Source organism: Dreissena polymorpha, chromosome 2 (assembly GCF_020536995.1).
Source record: "Dreissena polymorpha isolate Duluth1 chromosome 2, UMN_Dpol_1.0, whole genome shotgun sequence".
Classification (NCBI taxonomy): Eukaryota; Metazoa; Mollusca; class Bivalvia; order Myida; family Dreissenidae; genus Dreissena; species Dreissena polymorpha.
The window spans coordinates 47,921,720-47,945,231 of NC_068356.1; the positions used below are offsets into that span (position 1 = coordinate 47,921,720).

Genomic DNA, 23,512 nt, shown 5'->3' on the forward strand with positions numbered 1-23,512 from the left:
GTTAAAATAGCTTGGGATCTTGACCCCCAAACTGGCTTGGATTTTAATTATGCTGAAATAGCTTGAGGTCTTGACTGCCAATCTGGCTTGGATTTTAATTATGAATTAGGTCGGGGTCTTGACCGCCAATCTGGCCTTGATTTTATTTATGCTGAAATAGCTCGGGATCTTGACCATGAGATATTCAGTATTAATTTGAAGTCAATTGGTGAATAAATGAAGAAATTATGTTAAAACAAAATTTTTGGTTGGCTTGGTCTATGTGGGCGGGGCGCCCCAGGGTTGGTAATGGGGTCATGCATAGTTGAGATTGACCGTATTGTCATAAGAGATGTCCATTATCATTTTGAATTAAATCGGTGTAGAAATGAAGAAGTTAATGTAAAATAACATAAAAAAATGAGTGAAAATCTCTGCCCCTTCTGCACCCCACCCCCCATAACTTTATACCCACGAGGCGCCCCAGGGTTGGTAATGGGGCCATGCATAATTGAGATTGACCGTATTGTCATAAGAGATGTTCAGTATCAATTTGAAGTAAATTGGTGTGGAAATGAAGAAGTGGATGTAAAATAACATAAAACAAGCAAATTCGTTGAATTGATATCCCACGCCAATATGCTTCTGGACACAAAAGTGTTATATTTGACACTAAAAAAGTTTTTTTTCAAGATACAAGGGGTCATAACTCCGTTATTATTAGATGGTGTACAATGCCATTTTGCTTGCATTATCCTCTTATTGATATACATACCCATACCAAGTTTCAAAGAAATCAGCCAAAGCACTTCCAAGATATGGCTCCGGACACACAAAAAAAAGCATTTTTTCAAGATACAAAGGGCCATAACTCCGTTATTAACAGATGAATTACAATGCCTTCGGCGTGCATCATTCTCTTATCCATGTATATACTCATACCAAGTTTCAATGAAATCCGCCAAAGCACTTCCAAGATATGGCTCCGGACAAACGGACGGAAAGACGGACGGAAGGACGTACGGACGGACAACGCCAAAACAATATCCCTCCGCCTATAGCGGGGGATAACAAAGGCTGTGTTTGTTAGAAACACAATGCCCCCTATTGTGCCGAATTGAAATACAAATTCAATATATAAATTGGCAGGTTTAGAAATTATTTTCCTTTTAAAGCTTATTACTTCCCTTGGATTGTATTTTTTACCTTGACTTTGAATGATGACCTTGACCTTTCACCACTCAAAATGTGCAGCTTCATGAGGTACACATGCATGCCAAATATCAAGTTGCTATCTTCAATATTGAAAAAGTTATGGCCAATGTAAAAGTTTTCGGACTGATGCACAGACTGACGGACAGACGGACGGACGGTTAAACTACTATATGCCACCCTATCGGGGACATAAAAAATTAGTGAAAATCACTGACCCGGCCCCACCCAACCCCCATAACTTTTGACCCAGGGGTCAGATCAAAATTCCAAATAGTGCAGGGTCGCACATATGCTCATAGCTACCATGTGTGTAAGTTTCAAGGTTCTAGTGCTTATAGTGGAGGAGGAGAAAGTGGCCAGGACGGACGGCAGAGATAACCACAATATCCCCACGCTTTTCAAAAAGCGTGGGGATAATTATCAACTTAAACAAGAGCACCGCCTTGCGGGTGCAGATCGCTCATCTATTTTTCTTTTAAAGGTGAAGGGACCAATCTCAATACTTGAATCACAAAGGAGGAAGGGGGTGGGGGTGGAGAGGGGTGTATAGTGTGGGTGTGTGGTTATTCATGACATAATCTTCAAAAAATAAGAAAAAAATGCAAAAAAAATGGGGGGGGGGGGTATTCTTGGGTGGGATGGTTGGACGGTATTTCAAAAATAAATTAATAAAAAAAATATTTTTGTTTTTTAACCATGTTTCCAAAAAAATTGGGGGAGGGGGGGCGGGGGTGGGGGGCGGTGGGGGCGGTGGGGGGTATTGTGTGAGGGTGTAGTCATTTATTAGATGATCTTTTTAAAAAAAATGGGGGGGATTCTGAGGTGGGGGGCGTGGGGATGGTTTGGGTGGAGTCTATTGTAGTATGTCAGGTAAGAGTTATTATGTCAAAGTATCAATCAAATCTAATCATAAATAAAGAAGTTATGGCAATTTCAGCAAAGTTTAATAATTTGACCTTGATAGTCAAGGTCCTTCAAAGGTCAGGGTAAAATTCAACTTGCCAGGTACAGTACCCTCATGATAGCATGAAAGTATTTGAAGTTTTAAAGCAATTGCCTTGATACTTTAGAAGTAAAGTGGATCTAAACACAAAATTTAACCATATATTCAAAGTTACTAGGTAAAACAAGAAACCGTCGGGGACGGGTGATGCTCCCCAAAAGGTTTTTTTTGTCACAATATTGCACTATATATTCAGATAAAAAGAAACGTCTTGAGGGGCATAATTTTGGACAAAATAATACGACGGATGGTTTAGCGACTTAAACATTTCAAAGGGCCATAACTCTCTTAATAAATCATCAGACCATAACCCACAAATAACATGCGCATCTCCTCAAGGTAGTTAAGCTTCCCATAAAGCTTCATTGTATTCCAGTCAGTTATTGAGGAGAAATAATCCGGACAAGAATTGCACTATATGTACAGTTTATAGAAAATTTCAAAGGGCCATTACTCTGTGAAAAATCATCCGACCAGAACCGGCTGATAATATGTACATCTCCTTTTGGTAGTGAAGCTTCCCATAAAGTTTCATTGAATTCCCGTTATAAGCTGCTGAGAAATAGCTCGGATAAGAATTGCACTATATGCACAATGGAAAACTTCAAAGGGCCATAACTCTGTGAATAATCATCCGACGAGAACCGGCTGATAATATGCACATCATCTAAAAGCCAATTTTGGCTTAAACACAGTGATCTTCAGATTTTTAATAATACTTGAACTTATGAAGGTGAGGCAAGATTGGAAAATAAAAAAGTGCAAAAATGAACAAACAGGTTTTTTTTATGATTCTTTCCTTCAAACAAGGATTCATAGTTCATGTGTTCATTAAACAAAGTTAGCTCTCTCTGGCTTCAACAGAGATAAATGGTCAGACACAAAAGTGCATATTTCAAAACTGACTTTTTGACGATGCTGCTTTCAGCAGCATCGTCAAGGTTAACATACCATGACAAAATTCTTCACAATGGCAAGCTATGTAAAAGACCGAGCCAGTCCGATTGAGATAGCGCAGTTTTTCTAATCGGAATACCTCGACCTCGCTGATTTTCGTTGATAACATTCTCCTAGCAGAGTTGTCGTTCGTGTTTCAACATACAAAGATGGCCGCGCCCATGATAGAATGATGACTCTTGCGTCAAAACTTTCTTACAGCCTTAATCGGCTTCCCTCGCTTTTTAGAAGCTGTCGTTTAGGATAAATGAGTTATTTATTCACTAAATCTCCGCTAATGACAACAATGGATGGAACGTAACATTCAACCCGCGTTTAATTCAAAGCTGGCTATTCAAATTGCAAGTAATGGTGATTCAATAATGGAGAAAGCATCAACTGGATTTAACAAAAATTTGATAAGGTTTGTTATACATGTACCAGATAACAACAAGAAAAAAATTGATTATTAAAGTAAAACTACTATAGGTAAGGCATTCTTAAGTGTACATATTTCGGACATGTATAGTATTCCGATAAGCAATAATAGATATAGATGTTCCATGCATTTAGATTGTGTTTTGTTAGAAGAGCTATCATAGAGATGATGAAAATATAATGACTATAAATATGTGATGAAAAGGTGCCTCCGGTACATATCTTAAATTACTTAAATGTGTTAAAAGACTTAAATGTGTTACAAGGAAGTAGATTAGAATGTACCAATTCATTAAATTATAATTATGTTGTGTTATGTATCATGGTATTGTTATTTAATAAAGCAGTATAACCTTTTAAGATATTGTGTTGCTCTTATAGCATATTTTATCTAAAAATTAAATAATACAGACAAAAAAAAACGCACTTCAAAATTGACCCCAGCATTTTTAGCGTCACTGGCCAGAGGCCAGCGGGGCTTATGTCATGGTCCTGTGTCTGTCGTGCGTGCGTGCGTCCGTCCGTGCGTTAACTTTTTCTTAAAACATCTTCTCCTAAACTACTGGTCCAATTCTGATGAAATTTCTCAGGAATGTTCCTGGGGTGAACTTCTTCCAAATTTGTTCAAATTATGATCCTTGGGTCAAATTTGACCCTGCCCTGGGGGGTCAAAAATTCAAAATTTGCTTATATAATGCCTATTTTGTGAAAACTTTAAAAATCTTCTCGTCCATAACCATTGGGCCTAGGGCTACCAAATTTGGTATATAGTGACATCTTATAGTCCTCTACCAAGTTTCTTCAAATTATGCCCCTGGGGTCAAATTTGACCCTGCCCCGGGGGTCAATTAATTGAAAATTTGCCTATTTTGTGAAAACTTTAAAAATCTTCTTGTCCATAACCATTGGGCCTAGGGCTACCAAATTTGGTATGTATTGACATCTTATAGTCCTCTACCAAGTTTCTTCAAATTATGCTCCTTGGGTCAAATTTGACCCTGCCCGAGGGGGTCAAAAAATTGAAAATTTGCTTATATAAGGCCTATTTTTTAAAAACTTTAAAAATCTTCTGGTCCATAACCATTGGGCCTAGGGCTACCAAATTTGGTATGTAGTGACATCTTATAGTCCTCTACCAAGTTTCTTCAAATTATGCCCCTGGGGTCAAATTTGACCCTGCCCCGGGGGGTCAAAAAATTGAAAATTTGCTTATATCAGGCCTATTTTGTGAAAACTTTAAAAATCTTCTCGTCTATAACCATTGGGCCTAGGGCTAACAAATTTAGTGTGTAGTGACATCTTATAGTCCTCGACCAAGTTTCTTCAAATTATGCCCCTGGGGTCAAATTTGACCCTGCTCCAATGGGTCAAACATTTGAAAATTTGCTTATATAAGGCCTGTTTTGTGCAAACTTTAAAAATCTTCTTGTCCATAACCGTATGGCATAGGGCTACCAAATTTGGTATGTAATGACATCTAATAGTCCTCTACCAAGTTTGTTCAAATTAAGCCCCTGGGATCAAATTTGACCATTCCCCAGGGGTCACAAAATTGAATATATGCTTATATTGGGCCCATTTTGTGCAAACTTTAAAAATCTTCTTGTCCATAACTATTGGACCTATTTCTACCAAATTCGGTATGTAGTGACATCTAATAGGTCGCTACTTAGTTTGTTCAAATTATGCCCCTGGGGACAAATTTGACCCTGCCCCGGGGTCACAAAAATGAACATATGCTTAAATAAGGCCTATTTTGTGCAAACTTTAAAAATCTTCTTGTTCATAATTATAGAGCATAGGGCTACTAAATTTTCTATGTAGTGATATCTTATAGTCCTCTACCAAATTTGTTCATGACTCGCAGATGACCCCCTATTGATTTTCAGGTCACTAGGTCAAAGGTCAAGGTCACGGTGACCCGAAATAGTAAAATGGTTTCCGGATGATAACTCAAGAACGCTTATGCCTAGGATCATGAAACTTCATAGGTACATTGATCATGACTCGCAGATGACCCCTATTGATTTTCTGGTCACTAGGTCAAAGATCAAGGTCACGATGACCCGAAATAATAAAATGGTTTCTAGATGATAGCTCAAGAATGCTTATGCCTAGGATCAAGAAACTTCATAGGTACATTGATCATGACTCGCAGATGACCCGTATTGATTTTCAGGTCACTAGGTCAAAGGTCAAGGTCACGGTGACTCGGCTTAGAAAAATGGTTTCCGGATGATAACTCAAGAAGGCTTACACCTAGGATCATGAAACTAAATAGGTATATTGATCATGACTCGCAGATGACCCCTTTCGACGTTCAGGTAACTAGGTCAAAGGTCAAGGTCACAGTGACTTTACACAGTAAAATGGTTTTCGGATGATAACTCAAGAAAACCAATACGCCTAGGATCATGAAACTTCATAGGTACATTGATCATGACTCGCAGATGACCCCTATTGATTTTTAGGTCACTAGGTCAAAGGTCAAGGTCACAGTGCCAAATAACGTATTCACACAATGGCTGCCACTACAAATGACAGCCCATATTGGGGGCATGCATGTTTTACAAACAGCCCTTGTTATATTTTGAGATGATTCTTTACAATGAAAGATGCTACTATTGTATTTGTTATAAATGTGTGAAAGGCTCTTAAGAAGGAACCAGAAATTATTAACCCTTTACCAAACATTAACAGGATTTTAAAAGTTTGTAGCTGACAACTTTATGAATAATTGTGATAAAAGGAGAAATTGCTCAAGATTAGCAATTTCTTCTTTTATCACAATTATTTCTTCCCTACCAGATCATTTCCTTCAGATTTCATTACAATTTAATTGTCGTCTGCAACCTCTTTCAAATTGGGAATGTCCAAAATGTGTCGTTTGGTAAAGGGTTAAGGCATTTTGATTCATATGGGTCTTGTGAATCTGTTTCAAATCAAATGCGTAGATTTGATCTTCAGCATCTAAAAATATGTGAAATAGAAAGAACGATTATATCTTTTGGAGAGATAAATGTACCTACGTTATAAGCAAAGGACCTGCGCAACAATTCCCGGGCTTTTTAGTCTGTTTAGTTAACATGGTATTTACTTTTTCCATATATAAATGCTCACCCTTCCAACTTTAAGCGCCCAGTGGTACGAGGGATAGAAAGAGAAAGTCACATGCTTGAGTACATTTCAACCCATGCGCATTGCACGTTTTTTTGCATAAAAAAACAGTGGAGCGATACAGGGCCATCATGGCCCTCTTGTTCAATTTGACTCCTCAAAATGTCAGTCCAGGGGTCATTGACTCCTGGTTTATAAAAGCTATTGAAATCCCTGTATATTCGATGTGAATGAAGCACTTTCTAAAACACTTGCCGCGCCCATGAGAGAATGATGACACTCGTGTCAAAACTTTCTTACAGCATAAATCGGCTTGTTTCGCTATTTAGAAACTGTCATTTAGGATATATAAGTTATTTATTCACTAAATTACGCTAATGCAACAATGGATGGAATTTGAAGGATATATTCGATGTGAAAGAAGCACTTTCTGGATCTTGACAGCTTGACAATGCAAAACTGGCATACTGATGATACTGGTTTTTTTAGTTATCAATTTAAGGCACATTTTGCTTTATAAATTGTGTTCGAGCATTTTGCGACTTATTGAATGGCTATGATACCCGATATCAGCATATCATATGGGATTTGCAGATCACCAAATTGTCCTGAAATTCAACAGTGATTACAAACTCTTTACTCAAATTACTGGTTTGTATTCTTTCTTCTTTCTATTTAAGTACTTGATATCATGTTAGTCCAAATAATTAGACGTAATCTACCGTTTAGTCCATGTATATCGACCTCATATTTATAGGAGTAGATATCATGTTAAAGTTAAATGAACTGTATCACAAGTGTTGTTTTATGAATTTCAAACTATAATATTCCTATATTTTGCCATATATATTCGTACATAAATGCATTGCTTGGACAATTTTTATTACTTTGATTAGTTTGTAAAATTATTTGGTATTTCTTAGATGATTTTAGTGCGTAAATTTATGCAAGACATGGCTTATGTAGGAAGATAGTCAGAAAATTTTGTATTTTAGAAATTCAGAGTATAACATAACCAAACTTTTTTTACCAAATAATTAGTTTGTAAATTTACGCAGTGCTAGGGAAAATTTTTGTTTACTACTTCAAATAGTCTGTAAAATTGCCAGCGTTTTATATTGATTTAAGTGCGTAAAGTTACGCAGAGCTTGGCTTATGCTTTGAACAATTTTGTTTGTTTGAAAAGTTGGTAAAAATATCAGGTATTTTGTAGTTGCTAGTATTTTGCAGATTTTCATTGTTATTTATGCAGAGCTTGGCTTATGTAGAAAGATAGTTAGAACAAGACTATTGTAAGGAAATATTAGTCCCCTACCGGCTTCACCATTGTCAGAAATTCCACCATTTTCAGATTTAAAGTAACATTTCTATTCAAAATCAACGAAAATTTCGTACAATTGTTCGTAAAATAAACTTAACCAATTAAAACTCAGTGTTCCTTATGGCAATTGTCGAAATTTCAACGCCAGATGTGGTCTGATAAAATAGATGTTTGTAGATACAAAATGCTCGTTTTTATTATTGTTTTTCATATCTATTCATACGACACATGAACACTAACACGGTGTTCGTGTGTCGTATGAATAGATATATTCGCGGGAATTAATTGTGGCCACAAATAAATAAAAACGAGCATTTTGTATCTACAAAAATCTAAGTAATCATACCACATCTAGCGTTGAAATTTTGGCTAAAGCTATAAGGAACACTGATTGTTAAGGTGTTAACTTTATTTTACGAAATACTTAACGAAATTTTCGTTTATTTTGAGCGTTATAGTGACTTTAAAAAATATACATATTTGTTGCCATAGCAACCAGAATTTTATGATGTAGGAACAAAATGAAATGACATGCATAATCTAATCGTAATTGGTAAAATCGGTTTCGAATCCGGATCTTAGTTGAGTTTAACCTTTCCTTTGCGGTAATTGTTTATTTCGCCCTAATACTTTTCGTTTAATTGTTTCTTTGTGTTTAAAGGCTGACTAGTAAGTAGTTCGTGATAATTATCGCTACTTTTTGACAAAATTATGGTCAAACACAGTCTAGTGGCGTCTCATTTGTTTCCGATGGCGCAGAAAACAATCCACGATGCTCCGAAGCAATTAAAGTCTTCCGTTTGGAAGCATTTCGGTTTTTTTAGCAAAGCAATTCAACGGAACTTGAAAAGGCAAATGCCATTTGTAAAGTTTGTAGGGTTTCACTGGTTTACAGAACAGGAACAACCTCTCTAATTTAAACAAACACATGGAAACGAGACATCCACACTTACCAAAACCTGACAAGCATTACAACGGCAAACGTAAAGATGATGAGGCGTCATCAAGCAAAGCAACTTACTCATCTCCTTCCAAATCCAAGAAACAAAAAACGCAAATGAAAATAACAGATGTTGTTAGACTTGGTTCTACTACTGAGCACTACAGTGTTAAATCTGGGATCTATACAAAGATTTCGCGAGCCATAGCTGTTTTCATGGCAAAAGGCCTGAGGCCATTTAGTATTGTTGACGACCCTGGATTTTGTCATATGATTGCATGTATCGATCCAAAATACCCTATTCCTAGCAGGAACCATGATTCCTAACTTGTACAGTGAAGTGAGACAAGAAGTGATGGCTGAAATCCAGGATGCAGAAGCAGTTAGCTTAAGTACTGACAGTTGGACTAGCAGGGCTACACAAAGCTATGTCACAATAACTACCCATACAGTTTCAAAAGATTATGAAATGAAAAGTTTTGTTCAGCAAACAAGACACCTACTGACCTAGATGTAAGTCACACAGCTGAAAACTTGAGTGCTGTTCTTAACTCAGCTATAGTAGTACAGCTGCAACAATTTGATCCGATTCATCAAAAATCGATTTGAAATGCTTCGAATCGATTACGATACCAAACCTACCAAATTCGATTCGATTCTTAAACATATATACATATATGTACATAGATACGTAAAGCACGCTGTATTCTGACTATTGATACGGGAAGGTAAAGGTTTTATCTTTACCTGTAATTACGACGTGCGCGATTGGTTGCTTATTACTTTAGTCATCCAATCAATAAGCGCGTTACGGTCTACTTTCGGACAAAGCGTCGAAATGGCTGAACAAGTTGTTGCCGACAAATTGAAATTATCAGATGCGCCTAAGAAGCTAAAATCAAAAGTGTGGCAGTCTTTTGGGTTTCGGGATGGTAGCCCTACCGATAAAGCAAAGTGCAAACTGTGCTTCACGGATGTGGTGTACGCTAAGTCCGGCTCAACCATTAATCTAATGCAACATGTCAAGCGCAAACATAACGTTGATTTAGCAAGACTACGAGGTCGCACAAGTGCAACTACTGAAGTCGCAAGCCAGAAAAGTAGTTCTATTTCTGTTGGAATTTTGTTATTTAGAGAATGTGATTTGTCCTACAGGTAACAGGTGATGCTGCCATGGCACAATGGTAGACATGCTTATAGCGGTTTTGGGTAAAAGTATCATAGTGATAGTACTACCATTCAACTGATTCCAGATACGTTCTTATGATTATTTATTTATTTTTTATATTATTGTGTAATCAATACAATCTTCTAGTGAGAAGTTTTTATATTAAATTTCCTAATTTGCTATTCTTTTTTGTGTTTTATTGAAATCACATTTGAACAGAAATGTTAATTTTGAGGCATAAGAGTGAATATATGATAAAACTAGGCTTAAAGATGAATCGAATCGAAAAAATCGGTATCGGAGTGTCTGAAATCGAAATCGAATCGAGCTGTTGGTGAATCGTTGCAGTAATAAGTATCCGACAGACTCTCTTATATCCAACTACAAGAAGCTGCTGACTCTGCATGTGACAGCGAATGATTTGGACAGTGAAACCATCTCAAGAGTCAAGGCTGCCATGCTCGGAGATCTGCAAACACAGTAATTTTTAACTTGACTTTGTTTTTTAATCTGTTGAAATGAAGGCAGTGTGTTTCACTGCACAGTTTGAGCATATTTCTGAATCAAACAAATGACTGAATTATTTACTTTCCAAACATTGTAGTATTATGGTCGAAAATTTATCTGATTATAACTACTATTAACTAGTATTACTATTACATATTAAAGAGTCATATTTTAGAACCTTGACAAAGTTCGCAACATTTTTTTATAAATTCACAAATGATCTAAATTTATTTTATTATTTTAAGGTACAATGACGTAAAACCATTTCTGGTAGAGTGCAGCCTTGTTGACCCAAGATTCAGGGACATCCAGTTCATCACTGATCAGAACAGAACTGATGCTCTGGCAGCCATCAAAAACAGAATGTCTACCATTGCTCTACGGATGGGATTGGTAATCTTCCTTTGTATTTATAATTTACAATATAATTTGTAAATTCCTATAATATTGCCTTACAGTATTAACCTGATCCCTTCATTTATGAAAATAGAAAAGCTGAGTGTATTTGTTTAACATCTGTTTAAATTTACTGGAATTATGAACACTTTATCATCAAATTTTTTCTTAAGGGTCATGGATCAGGTTAATATTGTAAGGAACTAAGGATATAAGCTTATTTTATTTAACTTTGTAAAGCTCAAAACCAATTCAATTCAATATGTTTGTGTTGGCAAGACTTTTAACAATAAACATAGGCTGGTTAACAACCAACTTTGTATTACATAGGAAAATAGTTCAACATGCATATAAAAGCTGAAAAAGAAATAAATATCAATTCATTAAAACACAACTGATGTAATAAGGAAATGTATGTAATAATTCTATATAGATTCAACTAATGAGAAATTAGAGCCATTTGATAGAAAACATAGGTATCACAGAGATAACAGATTTACACATTAGCACATAAGGATTATGTGGCATAAAATCATCAGAAGGTAAAATTTGTTGTTGTTTTTTTCTTTTAGATGAGACAAACAGCTGTCACACAGGAGGAAGCTAAGGCCACAGCTGATGACGGTGACAAGCCCCCTCAGTTGAACATCCTGAATGATGAGGAACAATCTGATGACAACAACAACTACAAGGAGCAAGAGCCAGCTATTGTTGTTTAAGACACCCCAGAGGCAGATAATAACAAAAAACCAACAAGTGCTCTAGGACGTTTGTTTGATGTGTTCATTACTAAAGAAGAGTCTTCTGCTGCTGATAAAGTTGAATTAGAGCTGAACTGTTATCCAAAAGAACCAAGGGCGAAAATGGAAATGAATCCAAAAGACTGGTGGGGGGCAAGGTCTGACAAATATCCTATTCTAGCTAGAGTTGCCTGTTCATACTTGATCATCCAAGGAACATCTGTGGCTAGTGAAAGAGTATTTTCTGCTACAGGAGACCTTGTATCGGTCCAAAGGGCTTGTCTGTTGCCAGAAAATGTAGATAAACTTGTCTTCCTTAAGAAGAACCTTTAAGTTGAAAAGGTTAAAGCTAAACCAACTTTGAGTGCTTCAGAAGCACCCGGGGGGACAAAATGACTTTGTAACAATTCAATTTATTGATGTGACAATCTGAACACTTAGATTTAATATGTGTTTACTTTCAGTATTGTGTACAGTTTGAATCTTTAATCTAGTCATATCGCAGATTTTTTGTTGTGTCTTGTTCTGAGAAAACTGGGAATAATGCATGTGCGTTAAGTGTCGTCCCGGATAAGCCTGTGCAGTCTGCACAGGCTTATCAGGAACAACACTTTCCGCTTATGCATTTTGCCCAATTTTCACAGAACAAGACACATTTTAAAGGTTTTTGAGGCTTCTTATTTTCTTAAACTGTCACTTGATTCTTGTTATATTAATAATAATACAAGTTATTTATTTTTTTTATAAGAAATATAAAAGTTCTGGTGTTTCAAAACATAATTTTGGTTATAGCAATATAAATTATTCAAATAATCATTTATTTTGCATATTTTTACCTTCAAATTAGGATTCAAACCCATATTCGATATCCGAGCCTTTGGATTCGAATTTGAATCTGATTGAAATTTTAGATTCGGTGCAGCACTACTTGATAGGTACATTGATCATGACTGGCAGATGACCCCTATTGATTTTCAGGTCACTAGGTCAAAGGTTAAAATCACAGTGAAAAAAAACGTATTCACACAATGGCTACCACTACAACTGACAGCCCATATGGGAGGCATGCATGTTTAACAAACAGCCCTTGTTATAGTTCTGGCTACCATAACTATAAATGTCGCTTTTTATGATTTTTGACTGGCGCGACAGGTCTGTCAATACTATATAAACTGTACGCTGAAGTTTCTTTAGCTACCCTTGTTACAGTGTAGTTTATCCAACTGGAAACAAATAATGCACTATCTTTGGCACATTAAGCACATTCATTAACCTTTTAAACTTTGTGAAACAAATGTTTCACATTTTGTGATTAATGACAATAAAATGAAAAATGTTAATTTTGATCATGTCTTGAAAACTGCGACATGTACAGCCACATTATGCTTACCAATCTAAAAATATGAAAAGTCTGATTCACATTTTTATGCCCCCCTTCGAATATTGTTTTGCACATGTCGGTCGGTCCGTCGGTCGGTTCGTCCACCAAATGGTTTCCAGATGATAACTCAAGAACGCTTAGGCCTAGGATCATGAAGCTTCATAGGTACATTGATCATGACTGGCAACTGACCCCTATTGATTTTCAGGTCACTAGGTCAAAGGTCACAGTGACTCGAAACAGTATGATTTCCGGATGATAACTCAAGAATGCTTGCGCCTAGGATCATGAAACTTCAAATGTACATTGATCATGACTGGCAGATGACCCCTATTGATTTTTGGTCAATAGGTCAAAAGTCAAGGTCACAGTGACTCAAAACAGTAAAATGGTTTCCGGATAATAACTCAAGAATGCTTACGCATAGGATCATGAAACTTATAAGGTACATTGATCATGACTTGAAGATAACCCCTATTGATTTTCAAGTCACTAGGTCAAAGGTCAAGGTCACAGTGACTCGAAACAGTAAAATGGTTTCCAGATGATAACTCAAGAATGCTTAGGCCTAGGATCATGAAACTTCATAGGTACATTGATAATGACTGGCAGATGACCCCTATTGATTTTCAGGTAAATAGGTCAAGGTCATGGTGACTCTAAATAGTAAAATGGTTTCCGAATGATAATTCACGAATGCTTACGCCTAGGATCATGGAGCTTCATAGGTACATTGATCATGACTTGCAGATGACCCCTATTGATTTTCAGGTCACTAGGTCAAAAGTCAAGGTCATGGTGACTCGAAACAGTAAAATGGTTTCCGGATAATACTCAAGAATGCTTAGGCCTAGGATCATGAAACTTCATAGGGACATTGATCATGTCTGGCAGATGACCCCTATTGATTTTCAGGTCACTAGGTCAAAGGTCAAGGTCACAGTGACTCGAAACAACAAAATGGTTTCCGGGTGATAACTCAAGAATACTTAGGCTTAGGATCATAAAACTTCATAGGCACATTGAATCGTTGATCATGACTGGCAGATGACCCCTATAGATTTTCAGGTCAAAGGTCAAGGTCACAGTGACATAAAACGTATTCACACAATGGCTGCCACTACAACTGACAGCCCATATGGGGAGCATGCATGTTTTACAAACAGCCCTTATGTAGAAGTGGATCAGATGTATATAACAGTATTCAGGGTATTGTTTCAGTTTCATTGTAAAACCTACATTGTTTGTATAAAAAGTGCTACCTTCTGTCAGGACCAAGTCATGCCTACAAACTAATTGCTTCCTTAATCATTTATTTTACCCCCGGTAAAATATATTTTGCGCATATATTTGCCCATTTATCCTTATTTACATATGATGTATTCACATTGGTCCATGTCAACAATATGAGATTCCAGGAGCAGATGCTTATTTAATTTCCATTAAATCATGGTCATTTTGAAGTCTTCATTTAGAGAATTATATGCATGCCACTTTCAGTAATATGATATTTACAATATTTAACATCTAGTCATTTTTGTGATAACAGTATGATAGACTACACTTACTATCAAGTGGCATATCAGTCTGATTTATAAGCGTTAGTCTTATTTTAAGACTATGAAAATAAGAGTATTTTGTGCCATTTTTATCCTATAGTACTTCCATTATTATGAAGTAAAATGTACCTATATTTTTTTTGCTCATCTGAGCACGAAGTGCTCAAGGAGAGTTATTGTGATCGCCCTGTATCCGTTGTCCATTAGGATGCGTTGTCTTCTGTATACTGTAAACACTTAGGGGTCACATTTTTGACACAATGTCAATAAAACTTGGTCACGATGTAACAGTATGAAATCTCGGACAAGTTCATTTATGGGTCATCTGGGGTCAAAAACTAGGTCTCTAGGATTCTGTTCAAGTTTGAAGTTGGGTTATGTGCAGTCAAAAACTAGGTCACTAGGTCAAATCATATAGAAAATCTGTTAAGGTCGGTACGCAAACTTATAGGAAAAATCTGTTTATACTCAAGAGGTCACATATGTCTGTTTATACTATAGAGGTCACATAAGTCTTTTTAGCTCGGCCGTTTTTCGGAGAAAACCCGAGGTATTGTCATAGCCAGCTTGTCGCAAGCTGTCCTTACCATTTAAGGTTTTTAACATCGGCTCTTAAATCAAAGTTCTTCAACCTACAACTTTGAAACTTCATATGTAGCTGCACCTTGATGAGTTCTAGATGCCACACCTATTTTTGGGTCACTAGGTCAAAGGTCAGGGTCACTGTGACCTCTAAAAAAGACAAGCAATCATTTATTCAAAACTGCACCCACAGCCGAGAGTGGCACCCGTTATTCTGTAGAGGTCTCATTTTTAGCTCGGCTGTTTTCGTAGCCAGCTCGTCGTCCGCCTTAGGCGTCGTGCTAGAACCTTAACTTTGGCCATTACTTTTTAAATATTGAAGATAGCAACTTGATATTTGGCATGCATGTGTATCTCATGGAGCTGCACATTTTAAGTGGTAAAATTTCAAGGTGAACATCATCCTTCAAGGTCTAGGGTCGAAAAAACAAATCCAAGGGAAGTAATAAGCTTCCAATAGACATAATTATCTGACCTGCCAACGTATATATTTTTATTTAATAAATCAAAGCGGCGCAAACACATCGTGGTAAAAGGTCAAGGTAAAGGTCATCCTTTAAGGTCTAAGGTCAAAATACAATTCCAAGGGAAGTTATAAGCTTTAAAGGGAGAAAATTATTCAATATTGAACATATCAACTTGATATTTGGCATGCATGTGCATCTCATGGAGCTGCACATTTTGAGTGGTGAATCTACAGTCACGGTAGTGGCTTTTAATTATTTTCTACTAAAATAGAGATTTGTTAGAGACAATTATTTTCAAGGGAAGTAATTTATATAATTATAAATCTCATATTATATATTTCCTTACCAAGAATTTAAGTTCTTTTCACAGTTGCTGTACAGATTTATTATTTTGATTATTTATAACCCAAATGATTGATTTGTGAATTTTTTTTTTTTAATGATATAATTATCATTTCTTACCTGTTCTAATTTGTGAATGCTAGTTTTCATTAAATACCAGTTGACTTATGTCCAAAGATACATGATGAACTCTGGCTATGATCTCTTTGATAAACCACAGGCCTTGGTTGTCAGTGATGTCTGACTTGGTCATTTTTGACTGTCTACAGACCTTCAGATCCCCCCCCCCCCCCGGTTAGATTGGACAAAATCCAAGGGAAGTAATACGCTTTAAAGGGAGATGATTTCTATGCCTGCCAAGTGATAAATAGAAATTTTATTTCAAAGCGGCGCAGTAGGGGTCATTGTGTTTCTGAGGAACACATTTCTTGTTGGGTCACTAGGTCAAAGGTCAAGGTCACTGTGACCTTTCTAAAAAAAATTCTGACAAGCTTTCGCAGCCGAGCGTGGCACCCGTTATGCGGTGCTCTTGTTTGTCTTATGTTGGTAAATGTTCATCTCGGTCAATTCTAGGTTAAGTTTGAAAGTAGGTCATATGTTGTCCAAACAGACCAAAGGTTGGTGAACACTCCAGACGTCACATTTTCTTCCAGATCTTCATGAAAATTGGACAGAATGTTATCTCGATGAAATAAAGGTTCAGTTTGAAAGTTGGTAGTTAGTCAAAAACTAGGTCATTAGGTCAAATTATAGAAAACTTTCTTTAGCTTTCTACAGGTCACATTATCTTCCTTATTTTCATGAAAATCGGTTACAGTGTCCATCTTAATCAAATCAAAAGCTGAGTTTGGAAGATGGTCATGTGCAGGCTAAAGCTAGGTTACAACTTAGTCAAATCATACTGTAACACAAGTTTTTGACACCCTAGAAGGAGTTTTGGGTGAGCGATACAGGGCTTTCTTGTTTTAGAACAGCCAGTAGTAAGAAAGGGAAAGTATCGTATTTGTTTCAAAAGTAACATTTTATTGTTATTGGAAGTTACTGAGCAATTTTATGATGTCATAGTTTTGGTTATTTTGCTCACTTGCCACGACGTGACGAGGTGAGCTTTTGTTATCACTCTTTGTCTGTTGTATTTTATCCAAAGTTTATTGTGAACACATAAGATGATATAATTTTACAATGTTTACATTTGGGTGTCACCTCTTTGCCAGATTCTTATGAAACTTAGTCACCTCTATGTCATTTTGGGTTTCATATTCTGTCAAAAATAGGGCACTAGGTCAAATATAAGAAAAGGTCTGTTAAAACTTTAGTGGTCACATTCTCTGATCAACTTGTAAATTGGTTAGAATATTATTTTAAATGATTTCAAAGTCAAGCTTGAAAGTGGCATATTCAAAATCTAGGTCACAAGGTCTAGTCTCAGTGATAAACGGGTCACATTCCAAAGTGGGTCATGTGCTTCCAAGCACTTGATCATAACAATAATCATTAAAAATCTATGTTAACACTTACATTTTTTGCCTGATCTTTATGACAGTTCATCAGAATGTTCAAATAAATAAAAGTATGAACTCGGTAACAAGGCTCAACTAGATCGGATCGATGCAAATAGTTTGTTCATACTCACAATGCCATATTTTTTTCCAGATCTTCATGAAAAATAAGTTAACATCACCAGGAAACAATTAGTTTCAGGTGAGCCACATTGGGCTGTTAAAGCCATCTATGTATAGTTTGTTACAAAACCTTGTTTATCAATAAAAATAAATGAAAAAATGGCTTTCTAAAAGTAGTAGTGTTGGATGATATATTCCTCAGCTTATAATCTATGACAATGTTTTGAGAAGAAAAACAAAATTGACTATTATTATACCCCAACATACTGTTATTCGGGGCTAGCACAGGAATTCTCTTAGCGTCGCATCCTGAATTGTTAATTATGTTCCTAGAAAAATTATGGATTAGCATATTATTGCTGTTTTATCCATTGGTTGTCTAGACCATTACTCCCAAAAGAATAATTGTAGGTTCAAATATGTGACTTTCAGGTAAATAAATCTCATTGAAGGAGAGTGCAGTGTCCAAGAACGACAACTATTGCACCACGACCATTAAACTATTGACTTGCGGATGAATGACAAGCAATAAACATTACACAATTGTGGTGATGTAGATTAACTTAAATGGATGCTTATATATCCATCCTCTTCAAAAGCATCGTCACACCAGTACTGTCAGTACTTTGATTTTCTTATAAGGCCATGACTGGTTTGGTTAATGAGTGCCCTGGCTGTGCTTACTGCTATCTTTGTTTGCCTCACAGGTCTCCATGACAACCTTGAACATCATCACACACAGCTGGTCCCTCCAGGATGGGCTGGACTTCCTCTGGTGTTCATCAAGCTCCACTCCATAGCAACTGAACACCTGCTGTAGCCTTGCAGCGATTGCCTCGCCATCACCCCTCTGGCTGAGGTTGACCTCAAAGTAGAAGTCACACTTGTTTTGTAGAAACTTGCCTTGGTAATTAAAACGTCACATGCAATTTATAAAGATTTGTAACAGCTTATATGTATTGTAATGGAGCATATTTTATTTTGGAACCCATGCCCTCCCCAAGCACTCTCAATAATATATCAAACTATGAAAAATAAGATGCTGCTTGCCATGAAAACGAATGACCACAGTGTAAGCCTTGTAAATATTGACTCATTTGCCCATTTTAATAAGTCTAAATGACCACAGTGTAAGCCTTGTTAATATTGACTCATTGGCCCATTTTAATAAGTCTGAATGACCACAGTGTAAGCCTTGGTAATATTGACTCATTGGCCCATTTTAATAAGTCTGAATGACCACAGTGTAAGTCTTGTCGGTATTGACTCATTGGCCCATTTGAATAAGTCTGAATGACCACAGTGTAAGTCTTGTCAGTATTGACTCATTGGCCCATTTGAATTAGTCTGAATGATCACAGTGTAAGTCTTGTCAGTATTGACTCATTGGCCCATTTGAATAAGTCTGAATGACCACAGTGTAAGTCTTGTTAGTATTGACTCATTGGCCCATTTTAATAAGTCTGAATGACCACAGTGTAAGTCTTGTCAGTATTGACTCATTGGCCCATTTGATTAAGTCTAAGTACAAAAGTAGGTCCAAGTTCAAAATGACATCAGGCGATGTGAGGATATGGTGTTCAGAATGGAAATATGTAAGCTTTTTAGTTATTAGTGCATAAACAGGGATTGAATGTTACATTTTTGGGAGCATAATAATTAAAAATAAACAGAATCTGAATTTAAGACTAGGAAAGATTAATACTAAAATAAGTCCGTGTACCTCCTTAATGTACAAGCTCATGTTCTCTAAGGTGTATAAGGCACTGCAGAGTCGCAGTTGATGCTGGAGCCTCTCGTCCCCACACAGGTGGATGCTGACGGCGTGATAGAGGCACCAATTGCTAGAACCACTGGTTTGGTAGGCCTCATAGCCAACTGGAACACCTCTAGAATACCAGGTTTACACTTAACCACTTACTTGAAAATGATTACACATTTGAAGAAACATTAAGTAACCAAGATGTACTGTTCATAGCAAATGTGAAGTCGAGATGTAAGTCAATAAATCACGTCATTAGCATACGTACCGGTAACTACAAGAAATAATCATGCCTACATAGATTCTTACACAGACAAAGAAATCCATCCAACAAATGAAATCTAATCTCACATGCTATACCTTCTTTTCTATGTTATATAACCATTATAAATATTTTTATCTTAAACATGTGTGATATAGCATTTTTAGCCTTTTTGATGGCAACTTTTTGTTTGACATGACCAATGGCATTACATTATTTTGCTGCAATGACGTTGAAATGACAAGTGACATCACACAATTTAAACCACTTTCCAGTTTAATCATGCGATTATGTTAATATTAATTTCTTTTGATATTTTAAAAGCATGCGCTAAAAATATTCAACACAAGTTGTCATTTCATTCTATGATTTATTTACCTCGTCTAAGAACTTTGTTAGTAAGCTTACCAAAAGAAAAGAGCTGAACTCATTCAGGAAAATATCGTATGAAATAACAACTCTTGTCAGAACCTATAATGAAACTCCTGTATTACATAACGTAACACCTAATTAACCATTTAGGGTGAAAGGAAAAAATACCTGTTCCAATCTTGTAGAGTATACTGCAATGTTATAAATTTGGCTGTAAATAACTATGCTTAGAACACCTGCCATTATTTGCATTAGATGATTTTCCCCAATGTCATAAATGGGTCAAAAGACTCTACCATGTTAGAGGCTAAATCTGAATGCAGTATCAATCAAATGACAAAGTTATCTGTAACTGTCAACAACATGTTACGGTAATGCAATCATGTGAACTGTGATAAAAAAAAATAAGCCACAGACTTAAGTATGCAATTCAATACAACAAATAGGAACAAATATTGCACACAGTATGTGGTTACAATATGGTGAACATTAGTAGATTTTCTGGAAAGTCATTACAAAATTATATGCCATCCACATGCTCTGTATGAGGCACAACATGAACAATGATTTACAAAATAGAGTGGTTCTAAAAGTTGTAACACAGCGACTTCAACCAGAAATAGCTGAACATTCTAATTATAAATATGCTTATTTCAAACAATCACAACATACGTAAAATATTGTGCCCAGTTGCAAAAAATTAAAGGTACAAATTTCTCTTGTGGCTACTTATGCAACAATATGTGTGTATGATCATGGACAGCTATTCATATCTTCAATATTGCAAAAGTTATGGCCAATGTTAAAGTTTTCGGACGGACGGACAGACTGACTGACTGACGGACAGTTCAACTGCTATATGCCACCCTACTTGGGGCATAAAAACAAACATCCATACATATACACAAATCCACACACAATGCAGAGGCATACAAACTAGTTAATGACAGTTCTTTTGGGTTAAACAACAATCATAACCATAGCTAAATTAATTCTCGAGTCATTTCGGAGCTTAAATCCTTTTTAAACTGTTTAGAAACATTTCAAACACAGTGACCCTATGAAACCCCTAGCCAGGTCTGGATACAAGGTAAATGTGCATGAAGTGAAAATAAAAATCTCAATTTCTTGCACTGACAAAGCAGAAACCACCTTCAGAAAATGTGTCCCTAATAAACAGTACAAAAGCACATATTTTAGGTTTGGAGTTATTTATTATATTGTCACATACAGGAGTATGTTTATCTTTCTGTTCAGTCTTCACTTTTTTCACTTTCAAATAAATCAATATGTATGATCATACGCATCTTCATTTCTTGACCTCTGAGCTAACAATTAAAATATATAAAAAAAAAAATTCTACAAAGCCTTCCGCTACAAAAACAATTTTCTCAACCCGTATCTGAGCTGAAAATTTGCAATTCAGATAAAAATATGGCTTATAATTGAGTATGATGGGAGAATTGAGTAAAACACACTTTCATTCTAGGGGCAATAACTCTTTTTTTATCATACGTCAGATCATTTGTTCTGAGATTTTGGGTTGACACTTAAATCAACACATACCTGGCTTCCTTAACAGGCACACAAAACCGCAGCAAAGAAGGTGGCTGTGGAAAATTGATCAGATCTTCAACACATACCTGGCTTCCTTAACAGGCACACAAAACCGCAGCAGAGAAGGTGGCTGTGGAAAATTGATCAGATCTTCAAGACAGACTCCCAGATCATTTGCAAAAGATTCAAGACTGCTGTGGTTAGCACCATGGTCAACCTTGGCAAGCCAGGACCATGGGGTTGGGCCTGCTTCCTGGGATGCTGTACTCAGAAGCTGGGCCAAACGTGACAAGAGCATCAAGGCTATATCCTGAAACACGCAGTACCAATTCTTGAAAATCTCTGAAACATTATTGCATATACATACAATGAACTGCTAACAAGTTACAACTGGTGCAAGAAAAATCTGGAAAATTTCTGGAACACGGTGCGTTTTATCAATAATTTAAAAACAACATTTCCAGACAATGAGCGTAATCTAAAAACAAGATTAAATGCATGTTTGTCAAGTATCGTCCCAGCCTCTGCAATCGGGACAGTCTAATCAGGGACGAAACTTTCTATTCAATTGAGCCAAAATGAATATATATATCTAGAAACACTATGTCCCCCCATATATTTGACCTTTGACCTCGAAGGATCACCTTGACCTTTCACCACTCAAAAAACAAAAAAGTGCAGCTCAGTGAGATACACATGCATGCCAAATATCAAGTTGCTATCTTCAACATTGCAAAACTGTATATTAAATTAGCTATTTTGACCCATATATTTGACCTTTGACCTTGAAGGATGACCTTGACCTTTCACCACTCAAAATGTGCAGCTCCATGAGATACATATGCTTGCCAAATATGAAGTTGCTATCTTCAATATTGAAAAAGTTAAGGCAAATGTTTAAGTTTGACGCAAACCAACAGACAGGGCAAAAACAATGTGTCCCCAACTAAAGTGGTGGGGGACATAAAAATGACATATATTTTCAACAGTTGTCAATGTTCATACCAGCTTGTCAGGGGAATGTGCCTGAATGTCTTCAAATTTCTCGTCAATAGTGTTTGCATTCCCAAGTTCAATATCACATGTGTTGTCCATACTTGCTGCACTCTCAATATCAGAAACATCATCATTTACTTTAAATCTGGCTGATTGAGACTGGGTCTTCATCGCAATTAACCCTAAAATTATACACAGAAAATATATTTTTTATTCCTATCAACTGCATAACTTTATGTTTCTAAACTTGTCTAAGATGAGTATATGAATAAAAACAAGAAACATGGAAATGCTATGAAAACTTTTTTTCTTGTGTACCTATTAATTTACTGGAGTCCCAAGTAAATAACCAAAAACCTTACCATGATGAAGCCCATTTTTTAGGCCGGGAGGAAGGCTGTCCTGGAAAAAGAACAAACAAGAGATCCGTTAGTTAAACACCTTTGCCCCTTACTTTGAAGCCACACAGCAGCTATATCTTAATTGAAAACATCATGACGAATATCGAAAACATTAAAGTCCAAGGCTCATAACTTTGCCAAAATAACAATGGACTGGAACGCAATGAATACTTCATTTGTAAGTCATGTAGGTAAACTCACACACCTAAAATCAGCTGAATATCTGAAAGCATTCCATAAAAAACCTCCGGATAATTTTTTTTCAATGAACACAATAGTTTCAACTTTTTTCTACATTGAGAAATATTTTTATTTAAAATCAATGACAATTGTATTAATGACCAAAGGAATGATTATTCCATCTTTATGTTGTATGCACCATGTTATACTGAATTACAACATACAATTTCATTACATAAACGTGTACAACATGTTTTCAACATTAGGTA

At 36.3% G+C, this 23,512-nt stretch overlaps 1 protein-coding gene across 1 annotated transcript; it reads right to left on the reverse strand.

Annotated features, from left to right (window-relative positions):
- Positions 1-18,371: 18,371 nt before the first annotated feature.
- LOC127869714 (uncharacterized) lies at positions 18,372-23,060 on the reverse strand. Its single transcript, XM_052412370.1, has 5 exons — positions 23,025-23,060; positions 22,672-22,844; positions 21,753-21,976; positions 19,437-19,602; positions 18,372-18,578 (listed from the first exon to the last, which is right to left on the reverse strand). Exons 2-5 carry the CDS (start codon positions 22,831-22,833, stop codon positions 18,372-18,374), a joined length of 759 nt encoding a protein of 252 aa, XP_052268330.1. The 5' UTR covers positions 22,834-22,844; positions 23,025-23,060.
- Between the last annotated feature and the right edge of the window lie 452 nt (positions 23,061-23,512).

Bases quoted from the DNA above. Each gene is read 5' to 3' on its own strand.
- LOC127869714 (XM_052412370.1), bottom strand. From the start codon at position 22,833: ATGAAGACCCAGTCTCAATCAGCCAGATTTAAAGTAAATGATGATGTT. The intron at 21,977-22,671 runs GTATGAACATTG...TGCGTGTTTCAG, and splicing joins CACATTCCCCTGACAAGCTG to GATATAGCCTTGATGCTCTT. The intron at 18,579-19,436 runs GTACACGGACTT...TTCTACTTTGAG, and splicing joins TGAGCTTGTACATTAAGGAG to GTCAACCTCAGCCAGAGGGG.